The sequence below is a fragment of the Melozone crissalis genome, unplaced genomic scaffold, assembly GCF_028551555.1.
Source record: "Melozone crissalis strain CALT ecotype California unplaced genomic scaffold, PUWL_Pcris_2 ptg000013l_1, whole genome shotgun sequence".
Classification (NCBI taxonomy): Eukaryota; Metazoa; Chordata; class Aves; order Passeriformes; family Passerellidae; genus Melozone; species Melozone crissalis.
In genome coordinates, this window is record NW_026535791.1 from 2,153,061 (window position 1) to 2,170,701 (window position 17,641).

Below are 17,641 nucleotides of genomic sequence, written 5' to 3' on the forward strand. Positions count from 1 at the left end.
GTTTTATTATCTAGCTAGTTATTCTACAGTCCTCACAGAAAATCCTTTGACACAATAGAACACACTATTGTGGAACAGTGAGCCAGGAGTGCAGAGTGAGCGTGAGGCAGGTGAGGACAGTGCCCTCCTCCCTGGCAAGGCACAATCCCACAGTGCCTGAGCAGGGCAAGCAGAGCTGGTCCTGTGGTGGTCACTAGCTCAGCCACATGCCAGTGACCACCAGACACACAAGTTTGTGGTGATCCAAGGTCCAAGGCCCAGACATGTCCCCTCTGGAAGCCATGCATCCGAACTCTGTGGTAGGAAGTTTTTTCTGCCAAACTCCATCGAGTGGCAGAGCCTGTTAGCTTAGACTGGGTGGCTGTGAATGTCAAGATCCTGAATGTGGCAGGAGCCAATCCTCTGTAGAGCTGTGTAGAGCTTGTATGGGTTCTGTGTTTGTTTTTATGAGTTGTTGAACCAGTCTAATATAAGTCTGAAACAGAGATGCTAATTTCATTAAAGAATACCAAACATTTTCTGAACTGGATCCAAAAAGTAGCCACTGAAAGATCTGTTAGATTTGTTTAGGCTTTAAGTTTGCCTGTGAATCAACCACATTTGCTGAAACCTGTTTCCTGAGTGTTATTATTGGTGGTGATTTAAAGGATTGCTAAATGAAGCGAAACTGGAACACTAAACTGCTGAGAAGCTCAGTGAAGCTTTTTATGTCCATGACTTCACATGCCTTTTATCGAATCTTTACATTTCGTGAACATTAAACTCTTTGGGGAGGGATAGGGGGCAGTCAGCTCTAGCTTGGAGGCACTTTAATTTCCTGTCTACATGTCATGTTCCATTATAGTGAGTGGAAACCCAGCCAATTCAGCTAATGGACTCTGCAGGGGGATTCAGATGTCTCTTTCAAAATGAGTCAAATAGCTGCAGAGTTTCCAGTGGGATTGAACATAAGCATTCAATGTTTTAGGATACAGAAGCAAAAGGCTGGCACATATAGTGTGGGGTATATGGGAGATCTGTGCCCCTCTGGAGAGGCAGCTGGGGCTCAGGCAGGGTGCCTTACTGCACCACAGGTGGCAGCTAAGCAATTGAACCAAGCCCCTCCATTTAGATGCCTATATATACATATATCTGTGATCTGGAGCTGAATCCCACACCTGAGGTTTGATTGTTCAGAAATTTTAAATCATTATGTTCGTTTGCCAAACAAAAGTAGCCAGAATCTCCCATGAAAAATGTTATTTTTCTTAACATAGTTTCTGGTTTTGCTTTTTACCATGTTCTTACAACCAGAGGAAGTACGGAAATGTTATTGTAAGATTTAGAAATCCAGCTATTTAGGCACACGTCCATCATCACGAACTGGCCTTTGGTAGGGAACTGTAGACAAATCCACACAACTTCATCACCACATCCTGAAAGAAACCCTTCTAACCTTTCCTTGAATTTGTAATTGTGAAGATGAGGAGATTTAGCACAGCAGCTTTTCTGTCTCTAGTTTTTAGAATGCTGTGGTCACTCTGAAGTTTGGAGGTCATGTGGCTACTCATGCTATAGTGACAGTTTCCTTTTCACCTGAACCTTGTCAGCACCTTCCACTTGAGAAATCAAATGCAACTGAAATAATAAAGCATGAAGATAAATTTATTTTTTTATGAGACTTTGCAGTTATTTAAGGGATGAATTTGGTTTGAGAACTTTACAGTTCATGCAGCTGTTGCCCATGCAGGTCCACACAGGACTCCTACAAGTACAGGGATTGTCAGCAGGAATGGCTGAATGGTAGGGACATGGGCATGGGTCCAGTCTCACCTCTGGCAGCATAAATAGGCACTACCAGGGTAGTTTATCTTCAGTTTCCTTTGCCTTCCCACATTGCCTCTCTGTCACTGACTTCCAGCCTATATCTCATCTCAAATTTGTCTCATGACCCATTACTATAAAATATCAGTCTAATGAGTCTAAACTTTTGAAACAAATTTAGCTTCTGCAGTCAGAAACGTGCAGATAGATAAGGCAGGCTGGGTGGCTTACACTTCCCAGCCACAAAAAGAGGTGTTATTAAATCATCATAACTAGGAAGGAAATGTACACTTCAGAGTTGAGCAATACACCTGGTGAATAAACTAGAGCATCAAAATAATAAACTATGACTCTTTCTGCAAATGCAAAAATAATCAAGCACATAAAAACAAGGATAATAAGGCATAAGTGCTTGTTGCATAAAGGTGCTGTGCCTTTTTTTACATATCTGACAAACCAAATATATTATACTACACTAATGATCTGGGAAAAACAATACATTAATTGCCTCCTGAAATTATTCTGAAATACAGAAAGGCCAAGAACTGTGCTAAATAAAAATGCTTTTTTTCTACAGAGTGCCTTGATAATTAAAGGACAACACTCAAGCATGTAATTTTAATATTAAGCTTCAGTAGCACCACAGTGTGTACTATTCTGTTTGGAGAATGGCATTCTTCCAAAATGTGTGATCATCTGAAAGGTTAACTCATCTTTTGTAATTTCATTTGTCAAGTCTGCATCTCAGTCAGGAAATCAGCTCAGTTGTGAAAGAACTGTCAAGTGTGCTCAAGATGAATTGCATATTAATGGAGTTCCCTGCATTGGACTAACTGCCTGTGCCCTGGGACTGTACAGAGATCCCAGCCGTCACGAAATGGCAGAGTGGTGTGCCTGTTATGATCCCAGTTTATTATTCATTTTTATTTCTCCAGGTCTGTCACGGCCCCTAGTGGCTCAGAGACACCCAGACACCAGCGTGGGCCCAGCAGCAGCCGCCCGGAGAAGGGTGAAGTGCTGCAGGGCAAACTGTGGGCACGGGTGAAGTGATGGGGCCTGGGAAGCCTGGGCGTGTTCAACAGCTCTGTGAGCCAAAACAAGTTCCAGCAAATCCCATCTTATATTTCTTGCAAGATTGGCTTATAATTTTCAATAAAAATATTTTTATTGATTGAAAGGCAAAATGTTTTGATTTTGTATTTGATGTAACATTCATCTTGTGTTTTTATTAAAAGAATCTATGTATCATAACATTTTGAAGAGGCAGATGATTTAATTTAAACACTGAAAGTATGACACACTAAGTAATTAATTTTTAGAATTGCTTTCTGTTTTATAGGTTATCTTGTCTGACAATCTGAGTGAAAGCTTTTCTTCTTGTCCATGGAATTGTTCTTGTTGGCCAGAATTTACGTCACAGCTTTCCCAATGTTCAGTTGGGCTTTCATTGGCAAAAAGTTCATTCTATGGGCCCTGCAGACTAAATCATGAATATTATCAGTCCTCTAGAAAACAAAAAGTCCTCCGGCATTCCAAGAGAAATGTGTTTATGCCATTCTAGTTATGGCATCCTTAGCTTTTGGATTGTCTACCTAAATCCAAATTCCTGTAATTTATATGCTTGGTAAAAGCATTCTTGTTTTATCAGTTCCCCAAGAAGAAATGCATTTGCAAGTTCATATTTGTTTCATTGTTGGGAAATACCTGTTCATTACTAGAGGAATATACAAGATCTCAAGTACACCACACAATATTCTTGGTAATAACTGACTGTTTATCCATCACAACTAACCCATTTGCTCAGACCAGGAATTATTGAAACAGTGTTTCTACTGTGTTTTTGAAAATCCAGTGTAACTTTCAACTTCAAAACTATAATTTCTTGGTAGCCTTTTATTATAGGGCTACCCAATACAGGAAAAAACAATTCTCTGGGTTTTATTAATTTTTTTTTTCCTCTACCTTGTCTCTTTTATTGATTGCTCTCTATCCCAAACACCGACTGTGACTCCTTTTTAGAGTTGCTTATCCTGGGTCTGCATGAGAGTATTGAAATTTCTGTTTTAAATTGAGAGCATTGATTTTCTTCTCAGCCTGCAGTACTCAGACTAATACCTCTTGGCTAAGCTGAAATGGAGTTCTGAGACCATGGGCAGGCGTTGGGAGAGACCCCGGGGGAAGCTTAGCAGGGACAATAAGGTCCAATAGCGCCCTCAGGGCCCTGACATCTACTCTAACACCCATTTATTCTCTGAACAAGTCTGTCCGTCACACCTAATAATGTTCATTTTAAAGTGATTTTTCTTTTTCCAAGTGAGATTATAATTGTAATTATACATCCTTTGGACAGATAAAATTTCGTAATAATGCCTGATAGGAACATTACCTCTGTTAAAAATAACTTACAAATCTGACTGCCATTTCCATACTTTTTCCAAACTGCTCTGAATCTGCATCGTAGTTGTGCAAATATTACATTGAAGATCCACCCTTTCACTGTGGGTGTCTCATTCAGAGACACTCAAGCAGAATATTTTCACGTGCTTTCTCTCAAATCTCCTGAAGCACAGCAAGTGAGCCTTGGAAGATAAGGGTGCTGAGAGCCATTGAGAAAATTCTCCTAGCACGTGAGTGTTTTATTGAGAAGGGCTTTAGTGGTATTTCACCAACAAATGTTCCTCTGGGGTCACTTCCTCTGGTTTGCTGACTACTTCTTTAGGTATATAAACAAAATGGTGTAGAAAAATGGAAAGTAAGCATGTTAGTATAAAACAATCAAGGATTTAATGTGAATGCCAAAGTTTAACTTAAACACAGTGATAATTTTAAAATATTATTATCAAATAAAATCAACCTTTACTTATCTTAAATTCCTGAGATTTGCAGAGGGAATATTTAACTGGGGTATGTGGTATGTGAAAGAGAGTCTATGTGGCTGCATGAGGCACCAGGAGAAATGGTAGAGCAGGAGTGCAGGGAGTGATGCACTTGCAACAGATTATGGCCAACCACAAAATGCAAGAAGGAATATAGGTAAGAATGGAGAATTGGCAACATCTGGGTGTTGGGCCAACTGTTCTAAATCCTTGGCATGAAAAAAGCCCCATGAAACACAGATCTATAGCTGTGTGGTACAACTCAGCTTGGCCCTGAGGTTTTCTCAAGAGGGAATATTACAGATACCAGAGACTGCAAACCATTGTCACCATTCAGGATGAACCCAGACAAAGTGACAAGGGCTTGGTTGTCAGGGCACAGCCAGGACTGGCTGCTCCCTAAGAGCCAGGATCTCAGCCTGGTAACACAGCCCCTGAGTGAGGGAGCAGAGTCTGCTCACAGCTGGCAGCTGTGGTCAACCAAGAGTCCAACTCATCAAACACATCTGAAGCAGGTCCAAGGTCAAGCTGGAAAAATCAGTTCCTGGTCAGGGACAGGATAAGGATGAGGATCAGGATGAGGTCTGGTGGCCATAATGAGGGTCAGATACAGTCACTGATGACTGTGCATGTCCACAGTGACAAAGCAGGATGGAGGTCCATCCAGGAAGTCATTCTGCAGCTCTGGGTCCCAGCCAGTGGGATCTATGGCCAAGGACAGGCACGGCCATGGCTGAGCTGGGGACCAACATGACGTGTGACATAACTCAGACAGGCCCTGAAGCTGCAGGATGGAGCTGTGCCAGGGTGTAGGAGGAGGACTGAGGTGAGGCTGGTCAGGGCCATTAAGGTCTATGAGTGCCCTCAGGGCCCTGACCTTGATACTTGGTGCCCCTTGTCTTCCTCACCATAAAAACTTCTTTCAAAACACACAGATGTTTGTACTCATGAGTAGGAAAGATTGAGTATGCATGAAAGTGAAATCTATGGAGAATGACTGTTCCTAAAATAGGTCTTGTTTAAAGAGAAAAATTGCTGCCTTCCTCTCTGTGGTTGTGTATAGGGCTTTGCTACTTTTATTGTTATAGCTGTACTCCATTTCTTCAAATTACAAGAAAACAACTGTGCTTGAATAATTTATTTGAATAATTTCTCATTTCTCTCTCTCAATCTCTCTCAGAAGGACCTCTGGTTTTGCCACAGTTTTCGGGATAGTACTATTACAAGGCAACTGAAATTTTAAATGTCTTATTAGAAATTTTACAAGGTAGAGTTTGTTCCTGTATAAAAGAGAAACTTTTACAAACCCCTGGCTGTTTCTCGGGCAAGCACCTCAGGGTGAGAGGATATTGGAGAAACTAGAAGCACAGTTCCAGAGCCATTGCAGGTTCTCAGACCTCCAGCCTGGAGCTCCATCTAGCATTTTACCTCGTACTGTGGGACATAGCACAAGGCCCTTTTGACTTTTTGTTTTCCTTTCCTGGTATATGGACTTCTTGGCTAATGAGCAAATTAATTATTAAAAAGCTTTCATGCTTTTCAGAACCTGTTCAAAGCGTTCATGACAGTGCACAAAAAGTTGTTTTAGAAGTAGGATGGCAAAATATGATTTTACTTTTTTTTTTTTCATTGAGGATTTATGTCTGTCATGACTCACAGACCACTGCTGCTGTTCTGTTATGAAAGAGATGAGCCCTGCAGGCAAAATACAGACCAGGTGAGCAAAGCCAGCATGTTCAAACATAACACTTCTACTGTACATTTACTCAGGAAAAGAGTAAACTTACTCCAGTGCTAGGACAGGAGGGACAGGAGGGTTTTTGCTTGTATGTTTTTCTATTACAAGCAGACATATCATGCTTAAACTGGCAGCTGAGCCCTGTGACAGTCTGACTGTGCTAGATTGGGACTTTGTTTGGTATATCACGGTAACGTGTTGTAACTGTAGGAAACATAAGCCATCACCCAAAGCACATCCTTCAGGGTGGATCAGCATCTCCTGCAAACAGCTTTTTATCAGGTAGTTTTGGTCAAAACTATTTTTGTTTCAAGACTAAAACTTTCAGTTTTATTTATGAATACTTATTCATCTGCACAGCAATAAACCCCTAGAAAAAAACATTGCATTCAAAGCTGTACCTGGGTGAAGAGATCTCCCTGGGGCATATTTAAGGGAGATTTTTCCATTCCCTCCTGAAATTAGTAACTTCATGGATTTTAAAGGGAAACCAACCATTTCTATGATCATAGGTTTCCCTGATCTCAGGGAAGAGGGAAAACATCTTTCAGTGATACACTCAACATATGTATGGCAAAAGTGGAGCTAATTAAGAGACACTCCCTTTTCCCTTGGCTTTCTGGAATTCCAAACCCTCATCAGAGACAGCAATTATTTTGGGAGTCTTTCACTGTTCCCCTCATCAAGGTGTTTACTTCCGTCTTATGCCATTGCATAAATATGTTTGTAATTTTCTCTTCCTGATGTGGCACAATAATTCCACAGCCTGTTTTTGTTTTGAATTCTGTGTGCTGATGAAGGGCCAAAGCTCACTCAGCAAATTGTTTCTGACCGCTGAACAACTGCAGAGCTATGCAGACCTTCCGTTGGGAGGGGTTAAAAATTGGTGAACGTAAAGATAGTGTAATATAAATCTGCAGGTTGCTTAAATCCAGTTTGTTGAGAGATATGTGCCTCTTACAGACACCAGCCTTACACCATGCAGTGTAGGACAACAAACCACTGTTTGTGGTTTTCCCTGTGACTTTCTGCCAACCCCTTTGCATAGTTCAAGGCTCTGAGCCAAGGCCATTAAGGCTGACTACAGCTGTATTATGAAGGGTCAAAGCAATGTCAGAGCTTAAACCCAGCACTTTAAACATGAGCTCCACTCTATGCCTTTCAACTGAGTTTTGATTTTTCCAAATTTCTCAGTTTTTCCCTGTACCGAATGAGCAAATAAAGCATTAAACAGCCTTGCCACAGAATTCTTCCTCCTGATTCCAGCTCCAGAGTACTCATTCCAGCTCTGGGGTCCTCAGGACAAGAAAGACATGGACCTGTTGGAATAAGTCCAGAGGAGGCCATGAAAGATGATCAGAGTGACAGTGCACCTCTCCTATGAAGACAGGCTGAGAGAGCTGTTTAGGCTGGAAAGAGAAGACCCCAGGGAGACCTTATAATAGCTTTCCAGTATGTAAAAAGGGGCTTATGACACCAAGCTGGGTGATGTGGCTGACACACTTCAGGGATGGGATGCCATCCAGAGGGAGCCTGTGGGACTTTCACCAGGTTTAAATGCACCAAGTGCAAAGTGCTCCACATAGGTCTGGGCAACTCCTGGTATGAACACAGGCTGGAAACAGATGGAGAGCAGCCCTGCTGAGAAGGACTTGGTGATGCTGATGGATGAGAGGCTGGCCATGAGCTGTCAGTGTGCTCCCACAGACCAGAGAGCCAAACGTGTCCTGGGCTGCATCCAGTGTGGGCAGCAGGGCCAGGGAGGGGATTCTGCCTCTCTGCTCTGCTCAGAGCCACCTGCAGGGCTGCATCACCTCTGGGGCACCAGCACAGGGAGGACAGGGACCTGCTGGAGTACAGAAGGACACTGGGATGATCAGAGGGATGGAGAACCTCTCCTGTGAAGAAAGGCTGAGAGAATCGGGATTGTTCAGTCTGGAAAAGAGGAAGCTTGGGGTGACCTCGCTGTAGCCTTCCAGTACCTGGTGGGGGCCTACAAGAAAGCTGGAGAGGGACTTTTCACAAGAGCAGGTAGTGATAAAATAAGGGTGAATGGATTCAAAGTAAAAGAGGGCAGATTTAAAATAGACACTTGGAAGAAATTTTTATCTGTCTCTTTTCTCACCGCACGGTGACGCACGGGAACAGGTTACCCAGAGAAGCTGGGGAACAGGTTGCCCAGAGAAGCTGTGGATGCCCAATCCCTGCAAGTGTCCGAGGCCAGGGTGGATGGGGCTTTCAACCACTTGGGTGTAGTGAACGGCGCCCCTGCCCACGGCAGAGAGGCTGCAACTGGATAATATTTAAGGTCCTTTCCAAGCAAATCCATTCTATGATTTTGTGATTCCCCCACACCATCACATTGCTGAGGACAAAATTTATGCCAGCACTAAGCACATACCCCTTTTCTATTAAGGCTTTATTTTTTTTTCCCTTTCCGTTTCACAATCTCCATTAGTAACTTGCAGTAATTTCCTTGCTCCGGCACCAACTCCTTCTTTGGGTTCCACCCTTCCCACCCTGGCGGAGGCCGGGCCGGGGCGGTGCCTGCCGGCGGCGCCGCCCCGGGAGTGACGCGCTCCGGCTGCGCCCGACCCGGCGTGCGCGACCCACGCGGGGCGGAGGGGCAGCATGGGCCGGCCCGGCGGCGGCGGGGCCGCGGCGGCCGCCATGGACCCCGTGCGCAGCTTCGAGCGCTGGAAGAAGAAATACACCCGGCGGACGAAGAGGCTGCGGCTGCAGCGCAAGGAGAGGAAGCGGCCCGAGTGGCAGGTGGAGCGGGAGAACATCGGCCGCCTGGTGCAGCGCTACCCCGAGGTACGGCCGGGCCGGGAGCCAGGGGCTGTGCGGGGCGGTCTGTGAAACAGCGGCTCCTTCCTCGTGTGGCGTGTGTGTGGACAGAACCGGGAGGAGGAAGAGGGATGGTGTCTGTAGGTCCGTGGTCGCAGGGCTGTTGGAGGTGCCCGTAGGTAGGAGGTGTGCGGGGTGGCACTGCTCTGCGGTGGGCAGCGGGCTCTCACTGTCACGAGGTCGGGCTGGAGCTCTGTTCTTATCCCTAGGCAGAGGAGCACGGACCGGCAGCCGCAGTTCAGGGGTTTTGGTGGAGCTGACTGGACAAGCTGTGGAGCCGGGGCAGTGGGACCCTCGGGCGGGGGAGTTTGTGGTTAAAAGGGCAGCGAGGAGGAGGAGGCTGGAGCAGGTTGTAACCAGGGGCGCTTGGCCCTTCTCACCAGGCAACGTGGATATCTCCGTGTTGGAGATAGCACACGTTTGTCTCCAGAGAAAAGGCACGACGGGCAAATCATCAGTATGAATGAATGTGATGTTTAGCCTCAAGCCAGGAAATAGGTGTTAGAATGCGAGACCTGAAGTGAATGGTGTTGGTTTTGTTTTCAGAGTCCCTTGAATTCCTGCGGGAGATAGTCAGCTTTGGATAGTCACCGATCACACTGATGGGTGGAAAGCGCTGTGATTGTGAATAACGGGTTAGATGTGTGCTGCCTGTGGCGCTGCTCTGCCTCCCGCCAGCTTTTGCTGAGTTTGCAGGGCAGTTGTGCTTGGTTATGCAGCACTCGCCACAGCGGGTGGTAATGACTTTTTGGTGGTTGTGACTTGATTGAGCGGAAAGTAATGACAAGAGGTGTAGAAGAAACACATCTGTTACCATAAAGAGGTCATGTTAAACTCCATTAGTTAAAATTCAGCAAGTTAGTATTCTTGAGCTTCCCTGGATCATTTGCTTTGCTATTTGAAAACAAATGGCATGTTCCTCTACTCCTAGCCTTGGCTATGTGAATGCCTGTGGATGTTTCTGTGTCACTAAAGTGACTGCTGCACGTGCATCTGTTTCTGGGCATGGGTGATAGTTCTGCTTCATTGTGCAGCTTGGGGCAGCATAGGTTGGGGTTGGATATTGGAAGGTTGTGTTTGTGTGTGTTTTTGGGGTGTTGAAGAAAAGAGGCTGGCAATGTTCAGGCATGTTTTCATCAGAATTAAGAAAGAGTAAATGTGTGCTTGTGTTAGGATAGTTTTGGGGGCTCTTGGTCTCGCCTCTGCTGGGGATTTGCTGTCCTTTCGCTCTAGAATTCTCTTGCGTGTGAACTTCTAACTTTCTGTCTTCAGTCCTTCAGATAGTCTTTTCTGGTCCCTGATAAGGTTTTCCACTGGGTCTCCAGTGTTTCTTCCACATTACCCTGGATCTGGTTAAAGTAGGCGTGAGAATTGTGAAGAAGTGCCATGTGCTTGGATCATCAGCGGTCTGCAGAGAGTTCTGCATGATGCAGATCCCTTAGGGACAAGGGATGCAGGATGCTTTTGGGTGAGCTCCTCTGTGAAGAGCAGTGGCTGGGGTCTCTGGCACACAGGCTGTGCGTGGATTAGATTTACGTGTGCATGGAATAGTGGTAGAATGGTTGGTGGATGCAAGATGATCCAGCTTGACCTCCTGTCCATGATTTCATGTGTGAGAATGACTGCAGTGGGTAAACAAGACAAAATTAATAATGAAGACTCAGCCACTATACTTTGTTACTGGATTTTTTTTTCCATTTGTTGACATGTGATGGCAAGCATATGGCAGCATAGATGGAAAATGTGAAATTTAGTTTCAGTGTGTCCATATCATGGGACCATTTTCTGTGTTATATGTTTATAGAGGAGTTGCTTTCTGTTGATTCAGTAACTTTGTTGCCTGACTGTCGGCCTATTGATGGACCTAGTCTATTCCAAACAGTTGTGCTCATGAAAAGCATTAACAGCCTAACTGATGTGCTGGGGAGCTGTTTGTGAAAAATGCTTTCTAGTCTGCTTGGTGTCAAATTAGTCAAGTTAGATCAGAATAGCTGAAGATTTGAAATACTTGAAATGAGCTGGCTGCTCTCATATGGAGGTGATTGGAGAGAGCTCATGGTTACAGCTTCCCAGCAGATGAGCAGAGGTAGTAACTTTGGACAAGGAAACAAACTAAAAAAGTAGAAGTTGGTGGTGTTTTCCACTGGTGCATGTAGATGTGGAATAGGATTATCAGAAGGTCTACCTTAGACATCAGTCCTTATGCCTTCTATTTGGACCTGACTTCAAAATAAATCAGTACCTTCAGAGTTCAAGGGTGCTACAACGTAACATTATTCAGCTCCTGGAAATATGCAGAGCAGAGAAATAATACAAGAAGCTTTGTGACGTGGCCTTTCCCAACATTCCTTGCATTTTCAATACTGTTCTCACTTGTTTTTCCTTGGACATCCTTGAAGGAGCTAGGCTTATGCTTGTAATGATTTTTAAATTGATTTGCAGAAGTTGAGGGTAGAAGAGTGGAACAATATTTGTCTTCTTTTTTGATTAATACATATGTTCTTACTGAGTCATCTAAAGTTAAAAAGAAATTGACTACTGAAATACTTCAATTATTTAGAACAATTTCAGATTGCTGCAATAGCCTATTTGATGTATCACAAACCTGTTAAAATCTGTCCCTTTAGCTGCACATAATCGATTGCGTGAATTCTTTTTTGATGTTAGTAAAATGCTTTTCCCTCCTGTAGGCCTACTGTTCTTCTATGCAGAGAGTCTCTTGGCTGAAATGAACCAGAAACTGTATACATCACAGTATGCAAAATAGTAAGACTGGGAATTATCAACTAAATTTGAAAGTATTTGTCAAGAATTCCAATTTATGAAAGTCAAAAAAAGACCTTTTTTATGGTGATTCTGGTAGGATTTTTTCCCTCCTCCAAAATGATGTTTGGCAAAAGTTTAGTTACTCTGTTAGGACACAGTGAAAGCTTGAAATCTATCTTGCTAATGCTTTGCCTTGAAATGTGTCAAAACCAGGTTTTAATAAGAGCATTATAACTTTTTACCCATTTTTATCTTTTATTTATAGAGATTAAATTCATGTGTTAAGTTACTTGTCTTGATTTTACTGGAGAGACCTAGGCTGAAAAGAGTGCCGTTGTGATTTAGATGCTTTAAACAGCTACAACCTCTCAGTTTTCCATAACAGGCAGAGCCTGTAAATGGCTTGGTACTTCAAGGAGATACAAGGCTGATCTGACAGCTCAGTAGCTCTTTATCTGAAACCTTTTGTGGAATTGCTAACACAAGATGTCAGGAGGGTCTGAAGACTATTTTGCTTGGTCTCTGACTTGGGAGACTTCTGTTCAGCAGTTTATTGGAGATAAACAATACCTATTAGAAATGCATGGGTTGTAAGCTCCAAGTTTGACATTTAGAAATCTCAGTTTATGGATTTTAGTCAGCATGCATTCAAAGCTGTGTAGTCTGGCTTCTTTTTCAGGCTTTATTAATTCAGTAGTCTCTATTTTTTCTTGAGTTTTGTGGGGTTTTTTTTGTCCTGCTACTATTAGTTGTGAAATTTGCCTGTGAGAGCTGTTCACATCTGCCAGAACAGCCTTGAAAATACTGCATTTTTTCCAATAGCTCTACTTGACACCTCATCTTTGTAAATCATTGAGCAAATTCATGGACTCAAACACTTTTTACTGGGGACTCCTTGTGTGTGTGTAATTAGCAGCTCTCACATATGGGTGCATACAGAGAATTAAGTTAGTAGGTGCCAGGACAATAAACTACTTTTTTAGTATTTTTTTTAACCCTGTAGGACAGGTCTAAAAAATTAAGTACACAGAGTGCTAGAGGCTGGTGAATCTGGTGAGCTTCAGGACATAAGTGAACTCTTGTCAGTCAGGTAGATGTAATATTGCTGCAGCTCTGAGTACCCAAATACATGCTGCAGTGAGGATGAGATATAATCCCAAGCAAATCCCTGCTGGGATCTGAAAAGGACATCTGGGCTCTAGTAAGGTGTAGACCAGGGACCTCCTGAGGTCCTCTTCAGTCTAAATTTCTCAGTGATTTCATGATGTCTGAGCTTTAAATTGTGCTATTAGCCTGCATTATTCAAGTATATAATTATTTACTGAATAGTTAATGGTAAATCTGTGGTTTAGATTAGGTCAAACTAGTATAGATTGCCTGACTAGCTAACTTGAATCAGGTCATACTGATCAATATATTAACGTTAACACTAACTTGTAGAATGCTATTCAGTTCCTTTCTTATGGTTGGATTGTAAGCATTGATTAAAATTATTTTGTTTCAGATAAATCCAAGTGAAATCCAAAGATTTTCAGATTTTCCATTGTCAAAGAAAACCCTAAAAGGTGAGTATAGAACTTTTCTTTAGAAAAATAATATAAGTAAAATATATAGTTTATCTGCATCTGAACATTTTTTTTTCTTTAAATTAAGTTTTAGGTAAGTATTGCCATGTACAGCATTTTCTAAGCAAAGCAATGCAGTTGTGGACCAGACAAAATTGAATAGCTTTTTTTCTTTCTTCTTTTTTTTGTTCCTCTTCCCCTCCCACCCTCTCTCTTCCCACCCTGTAAATACCAGGACTGCAGGAATCTCAGTATCGTGTGGTAACAGAGATTCAGAGGCAGACCATAGGTTTGGCTTTACAAGGGAAGGATGTACTTGGAGCTGCAAAGACTGGATCGGGCAAAACGTTGGCTTTTATTGTTCCAGTAAGTGATTTACATCCTTCTATTTCTACTCAAACCACATTATCTCTGAAATACTGATGTCAGTCAGTTTACATTAGTAGTAGATCCTGAGAGAAAAGGAGAAAAGTTAAAATCCAACTAATCTGTTTCAGGAAAGCCAAAATACTTAGGAATTGAATAAAGCTGCTTGAGCTTCTGAAAGAAGTGTATTTTTTGTGCCAGGAATATTCTGTGACTTACAAGTTTCATTTTGATCCTTACATTAGTAGACCCTGTGTGATCTAGAAAGTGCTTGGTTGTTCTCTCAGGAATGCTTTCCTGGTGCAACTCTACTTGTCCAATTTTTCTGGCATTTTAAAACTAGCTGTATGAAACAGAATGGTGGATTTTCAGTTCCTTAGATTTTTAATGACTGGTTTTCATTCCTTTAAAATGTTACAATTTGGACCTTACATAACAAAGTTAACCTTAGTGATTGTGGACTTCCTGTCAACTCCTGGAAATCACTTCTAGGGGCAAGCAGAAAAGTGGGATGAAAATCCCTGTAATGGAGGTTCATGTCTGACAGTTTTACTCAAAGCATCATGATCTGCGTTTCATTTCTTCAGTTGAGACGTGTGCTTAAAGTGCACATATAAATGGATACAAACCCCAAAAGGGAGAATTTTTTTTTTAATGGAGTTACTCTGTTGAACATTACTTGCATTTTTGTAAGCTTAAATTTCTTTGGAGCCTAATACTGTGAGAACAGTAGTAGGTGCTTTGAATACCCTCTCTAGTAAAGAAGATTTATGCTGCTTTAAAAAAAATCTTATTAGTAGAGAATAAAAAAAATGTAGGTGGCTTCACCAGTCTTGTGAATTTAAGAAACAAGTGAGATTACTATTTAATATAAGAGTAGATGTACTTAGTTTTACAAACCTTATTTTAAAACAGTTTTAGAGAAGAGGGCTAAGAGAGGAGCTGAAGAGCTGAGGAGTCGAAAAAAATTCATTGTGCAAGTATGCTTACCAGCTCTCTGTATTTCAGAAGGCTTCAGATATTAATACCTTAAAGTCCTTGTTTTAGGATTAGCTGACTGATAGAGTGTTTCTGCAGCATCAATTCATAAGAGACGGAATAATCCTCCAACTTTAGCTGGAACGTTCTGTATGTAATGTGTGGATAGACTGCTTCAAGTCTATAAGCCAGAATTAAAGCTTCAATAATTAGTGTTCTTCCAGGTGCTCACTGTATTCCTGGTTCCCACAAAACCTCATGAGCAGAGAAATTTCTCATGTTTTTCTGTACTGATTCCTATTATCATATAAATGGCATAATTTTCAGAATTTAGCAGAGTAGGATTAATTGTGCAGTGAAGTGTTTATGATTTTCCACTTGTTGCTGTCTGTCTTAGGTTGGTACTGGAGAATTTTGCTTAACAGCAAGTGTCATTACCATTAGTTAGAATTTATATATCATCAACCATGTAAAGTGTGCACTGATGTTTCTTCATATCATTATTTTAATTAACGTGGCTTTGTCTATTTTTTTAAATTACACTTTGATACCAACTTATTGCACATTTTCTTTGTGAGATTTTTGTGGTGATAACATGGTCACTTCTTTCAGGCTTTGGAGCTCCTCTATCGGCAGCAGTGGACTTCAGCTGATGGCCTGGGGGTGCTGATCATCTCGCCTACCCGGGAGCTGGCCTATCAAACCTTCAAGGTTCTGCGCAAAGTGGGGAAGAATCATGAGTTCTCAGCTGGCCTTATCATTGGAGGAAAGGTATGTGTCCCTCTCTTGGAGTTTGCTGTGTGGAAGCATAATTGAGTGCTGTATTAAGTGCTAGTTAAGGAATGAAACCCTGGACTTGGAAAGTCAAGGAGGAGAGTGTTTAATGGGAACCCATCAGTGACCCACTATTTTCTTGTGTGTATTCTGTGTCTTTTCTGAAGCTTTTTGAGGCATATTTAAAGTCTTTGCAGTGTCCATGGCTGGATGGACCTTCCTGCTAAGTCTTCCAGGACTATCCTCTTAATTTAGATTACTCTGAAATACCTTTTCCTCAAGCCACAGATGTGAACATGCTGAAGAGATGGTGGCATATCTGTGGGAAGGGGAAAGCTGCTCCTTGGCTATTCTTTCTAAGAGCTGTTAATAGGTTAAACTGGCCTAACTGTTTCTGGTACTGGACTACTAGTCTGAGCAACTAGAGCTAAGATGGATTAACTCTATTTCAGGATCTGAAAGAGGAGTCTGAAAGAATCCACCACATAAATATGCTGATTTGCACTCCAGGACGGCTTTTACAACACATGGATGAAACATCCTATTTCTATGCATCTGATCTGCAAATGTTGAGTAAGTTTTTTAAGTACTTGAAAGTACTCAGGAATATATTGTAATAGCTCATAATTGTGTGCAGCACTTCTTTGCATACAAAGTTTATTCTTGTCATGTTATGTAGATGAAATGGCATTTAAATTTGCACGTGTTCAGATTAAATTAGAAAACAGCAAAATCCCTTTCTTGTGTGTACTCTATCTGAAGCAGTTGATGAGCATGCCATCCCTAGGATGAAAAGAAGCAGGGAATTTAGTAAGGAACCCAAACCCCAATGTAGTGCCCCATATAATCTTTTACATTTGTCTTTACTAATGCTAAACTTACCTTTCTGGCTATGGCTCTTGTGTCTTTCCTGACGTGATAATTGACTAGCTATATAGGATATCCATTGCAATGTGTTTTTTGGACCAGTTCTAGAAAACAATCTTTGTGTTTTAAGACAGATTTCCACTCCTTTTGTTCTTTTGTTTGCATTGTTACCATTATTTGTTTTCATCTTTCCAGCCTGAACAAAAATTTTCAGTGTAATGAAAAGGTTTGCCAGCTTCTAAGAACTGCATAATCTTAGCATAGCTTGAGGAACTTAAAAGCAATTAAGAAGCTAATGAAGCTGATAAAATGTGAAATTATGCTTGCTACACTTAGTACAATTCATGACAGACAAGAATTGCATTAAATGTAGGCTCTTTTAAAGCTTTGTCTCTGTGCTATACCCTATATTTCAATGGTAAATTCAGCTTAGGTACAGGAGAGTGTTTTGCTCTGTCACAAATACTACAACACTGTTTTATGTTCTGTGCTTTTATTTCAGTAAAAGGACAGGGAGTCTGTTTGCAAATTGCCAAACTCTTCACTTGAGATGCTGATCTTTTTCCTTCTACATGTGAAACTGAGGGCTGTAGTGCATAGATTATGGGAAATGCTATGATTTCTGTTGCAGGTATTTTTAAAAACATGTTTTATGAAGTACAGGGATATCTAAAGAAATTCCTGTCATGTACAGTAGTTAATTTAATCTCTTCATTTTAAGTACAGAGAGAATTTTGTGCTACATGGATTTAATGTAGATTTTTTAAAATAAATAAATCTAAACCCAGTTTTTTGTCAAATTTATCTTTCAATCCAGTTCTTGATGAAGCTGACAGAATTCTAGACATGGGGTTTGCTGATACAATGAATGCAATCATAGAAAATCTACCTAAGAAGCGCCAGACCTTGCTTTTTTCTGCAACACAAACAAAATCTGTGAAGGATCTTGCACGGCTGAGTCTGAAAGATCCAGAATATGTTTGGGTTCATGAGAAAGCCAAATTCAGGTATGTTGGGATTTTTTTTTCACCCTGGGGAGGGTTAGATAGTGATCCTAT

The 17,641-nt window shown here is 41.8% G+C and overlaps 1 protein-coding gene across 1 annotated transcript in view; it reads left to right on the forward strand.

Moving 5' to 3' along the window:
• The first annotated feature begins 9,048 nt into the window (after positions 1-9,048).
• Positions 9,049-17,641, forward strand: part of DDX10 (DEAD-box helicase 10) — a 154,230-nt gene continuing 145,637 nt past the window's right edge. Inside the window, exons 1-6 of the mRNA XM_054271895.1 lie at positions 9,049-9,234; positions 13,538-13,598; positions 13,834-13,964; positions 15,555-15,713; positions 16,169-16,289; positions 17,401-17,590. Coding sequence (XP_054127870.1) covers positions 9,049-9,234; positions 13,538-13,598; positions 13,834-13,964; positions 15,555-15,713; positions 16,169-16,289; positions 17,401-17,590 — 848 coding nt within the window. The remainder of the gene's footprint in view (positions 9,235-13,537; positions 13,599-13,833; positions 13,965-15,554; positions 15,714-16,168; positions 16,290-17,400; positions 17,591-17,641) is intronic.